This window comes from Nematolebias whitei, chromosome 11 (genome assembly GCF_014905685.2).
Source record: "Nematolebias whitei isolate Nwh7 chromosome 11, NemWhi1, whole genome shotgun sequence".
Lineage (NCBI taxonomy): Eukaryota > Metazoa > Chordata > Actinopteri > Cyprinodontiformes > Rivulidae > Nematolebias > Nematolebias whitei.
This window is the reverse complement of record NC_056508.1, coordinates 29,854,335-29,858,219: the sequence shown is the minus strand read 5'-3', so window position 1 is coordinate 29,858,219 and position 3,885 is coordinate 29,854,335. Positions and strand designations below refer to the sequence as shown.

At 40.1% G+C, this 3,885-nt stretch overlaps 1 protein-coding gene across 1 annotated transcript in view; it reads right to left on the bottom strand.

The window, feature by feature from the left end:
• LOC119416943 (chemokine-like protein TAFA-2) overlaps positions 1 to 3,638 on the bottom strand; it is a 60,155-nt gene extending 56,517 nt beyond the window's left edge. The window contains exon 1 of the mRNA XM_037684142.1: positions 3,539 to 3,638. Within this exon, the coding sequence (XP_037540070.1) occupies positions 3,539 to 3,638 (100 nt within the window). The remainder of the gene's footprint in view (positions 1 to 3,538) is intronic.
• Between the last annotated feature and the right edge of the window lie 247 nt (positions 3,639 to 3,885).

Genomic DNA, 3,885 nt, shown 5'->3' with positions numbered 1-3,885 from the left:
AGCACACACACACACACACACACACACACACACATATCCAACACACTCACATACATAACTGCTTCCAGACACAACAACAGATTTTAGATGTTATGGATAAAAAAAACAACAACAACAAAAAAAACTCATATCCTTGTTGCTTTATTTATCTCTCACCTGCTATCTGTGTGTTTTCATCGATTTGTGCAGACTTCAACAGTTCTCATTAACATTTTTTTTTTTTTTAAACTAGCAAAACAGGAGAATCAGGAACAGATCCAACCCTATTTCTATCATGGGAGTAGAAGTGGAGGTGGTGGAGAAGTATAAATAACTTGGAGTTCACCTGGACAATAGACTGGACTGGAAATGCAACAATAAAACCGTCTACAAGAAGGGACAGAGCAGACTGTACTTCTTGAGGAAGCTGAAGTCCTTCAACGTTTGCAGCAAGATGCTGCATATCTTCTATAAGTCTGTTGTAGAGAGCGCCATCTCTTCTGCCATTTTCTGCTGGGGCAGCAGCACCAGAGCAAGTGACTTAAAAAAGATCAACAAGCTCATAAAGAAGGCTGGCTCAGTTCTGGGGACTCCTCTAGAACCTTTGGAGATGATTGTACAAAGAAGGATTCTCCATAAAATGAAGAACATTATAGACAACCCTCAGCATCCTCTTCATCAGACTGTCATACAACAACAAAGTGTCTTCAGTCAGAGGCTTCTTCAAATCCGTTGTAGGACAGACCGCTACAAGAGATCCTTCCTGCCCACAGCCATCAGCATCTAGAACAACTCATTAATGAAACCAGGATGATGAGTTACCACAACATATCATTTCCCTCTGGGATTAATAAAGTATTTTTGAATTGAATTGACCATACTAAGAGCATCTACTGTATATGTCTTTTTCACCAGCCCTCTTTTTATGAAAATATTTGCCCTTGTCTTGTCAAGAATCTCTCTTTGAGATCAGGGGATAATACCTGACAGCCAGAAAGCAGCAGAATCTGTTTCACCCACAAACAGATGCAAAACACAAACACACAAAGCCTAGCTACACATTTCAGCAAGGACACCAATTCTCAGTACAATGCACACAATCCATAAAGAGCCTGGTAATAATAAAATTATAAGAAATTCTCAATTTCCTCACTGAAGGCCAAAGGACCAGTGTGTTCATCTGAGATTAATTATTTTCCAGAGAAAAGAAGAAATGACTGATCATTTTCTTTTTCAGTCGGCTTCTAATGGAATACCTATATAGAGCTGTGCAATATTCTGACTAATATTCTAGAATTTTTTTTTTTTAAAACAGGCCAATTTCAAAAGTCAATTTAACAAAATAAAAACTGAAAAAACGTCAATGTTTGACTATATTCTCACAACAACTTTTTTTCCTGCAGCTTTACTCATCCAGCTTCTCCTGCCAGTCAGATCACTACATTATCCTCTCCGTTGGTAACTTGGGTTCAGAGTTCTGTTCTTTGTGATTTTCTGTGCATGCAGAATAAATTTTAGCATAGAGAAATACAGCTCCTGGTACACATCTCCCGAACGAAAAATACAATTATGGATCTGGTGAGCTGGACTTTCAACGCAATCGACAAAATCTTTTCAACAAAACGACAGGGTCCTGGAGAACCCTCTTGTCCGGCTGAGACTCACGCTGTAGGGTACATCAGAGATCCGTGGGGAATTTGGCAGCTGATGTGTCTCTCAGTTCTGTCTCAGGAGGATGCTGAAGACATTTATATATTTGGTTTTATGATAGCAGGAGTTCTTTGACATTGGCGGGGCTCTGTTTTATCAACTTTTGAAGAAGACTTAGGCAGCAGTTTCGGCCATGATAAAGCTTCCGAGTCAGTGTGAAGGTTTGGTTCATGCTATGAATATGCAAAATCAGCTCATTTTCAAGCTAAACAATAAGATGGAGGCGATTTGTGAGAATCGCAGGCCACCTGCCGCTCCTAGGACTCGTCAGCATGATGGGATCGACCTTGAGGAAGGCTCGTAACAGAGCAGTGAAGTGGAATGCCCATAAATTTGGGCATTTTGGACTGGACTCTTCCAGCAGGACTCAAGGCAGATGAGAAAAAGAAAAAAAAACTGTCTGCCTGAAGAAAAATCAACAATCGTGGCTTATCTGAATTTGACTCCCCCGTTTGACCTCAGATACGAGCTGCCTATCAAATTTCTCCTGGGACATGGGTAACTAGGGACAAAGCTTCATCTATCACATCTAATCAAGCTAACGTCAGCATAAATGTACATAACCAGATCTAATCTGTCATCAGTTTGCCACACTCCTACCCAGGTCATGTGCTTATGAACAGACAATCATTTTCATTTAAAACATTGTTCAGTAAACAACAATTATTAAAAACATAAGCAGAAAACATAAAATCAGCTCTACGCCTAATTCACTTTTGCCCAGCAGTATCTATTACATTTTGAAGTTTGCTTTATTTGAACTCCAATAATGGTCATTCAGGTCATCTGGACAGTTTCTTTATGTGGAAAGATGTTTCGCCCTCTATCCGGAGGGCTTCATCAGTCTGAGGAGTCCCAAGCAAAATGTTTTCCCCACTAAGCAGTACACTCCTTTATTGGACCAACCAGTTTGCTGGTGATAAGATGGTTTCTGGGGGCTGTCCTGTCCCCTGTCGACTCCTCACAGGCAGGCAGCCACAGCCAAAGTGGTTAAAGACACTTGGTTGAGACACTTAAATTGTCTGACTGACCATTATTGGATTTTGTACCTGGATGATTGAGCATGAACTTTGATGTATTTATTTGAACTGTTTAACTTTTTGTTGATGATTAAGAATTACAAAACTGCAGCTAATAAAACTGGTGTGGAGTCATCTCGTGCGTGCACCCATATCCTAAAAATGTCAACGATTTGTAAGTTGAGTATTACCACAGACAAATGATAAATACAGTTTTAAAAAAGTTCCTGTTAGTATACAGATGGCACATTCATAGTGCTCCTCAATAAACATTTTCCCATAGAGAAATGAGGTTTTCAACAAGAGATGATCACTGACAACCATCGAGGCAAACAGTCTGAGCCTGAGCCTTTTCATGCAGTGATCCACCCACTTGGCCAACATTAGCAGGATATCACATAGTTGGAAAATACTAATACATGGACATATTGCTCTTTATCTGTGCTGATTTTGTTTTAGTGAGTCACCCCACCATCCTATTGGGACTGCCTAAAGAAAGAAAGCATCATGAATGTAGAAGACTTTGTAACAGGAATATTTATAATACATTTTCCTGTTTTTTTTAATAACTTTGTTTAGTGAGTGTTGAAGCTGGCGACCTGCCTCTGTGGTCCTATATTTCATTGTAGATCTAACCTCAACGTTCCCTCAGGTAGCACACAGTCTATTCACTATAACTTTATAACACATGAAAAGAAATTGGCTGCAGAGGATCCCCGCGGTGGTAATCTACAAGAGATCCAACACTGTGGGTGTTGTAAACACGCAACCACCAACTGGCAGCAATATTTACGAGACACACAAGCAGATATACGGACATAAATCCTTACCTGTGTGGCTCCTGTGTGCATGCGTGAGGGAGGCCAGACAAAGTGATAGCAGTAGACTCCATACACCTACTCCACAAATCCAAGGACCCCATTCCCGCATTCTGGCAAGAAAAAAGTTAGGGAACAAAAATAATTAGTTTGTCCACTACTTTGGGTCAATACACAACCCCTGATCTTTAAATAATACACTACAGCAATAACATTTGGTGAGGTGTTGCCCTTTTCTACTGACACCAGAAGCTCTGAGTTTTCACTTTGAGAGATAACTTTATCCAGATGTTTCCCATCTTTTTCTTTCAATGATTTGTGCAAAGTGATGGTCATCAAATGTAGCAATCGTTCTACAC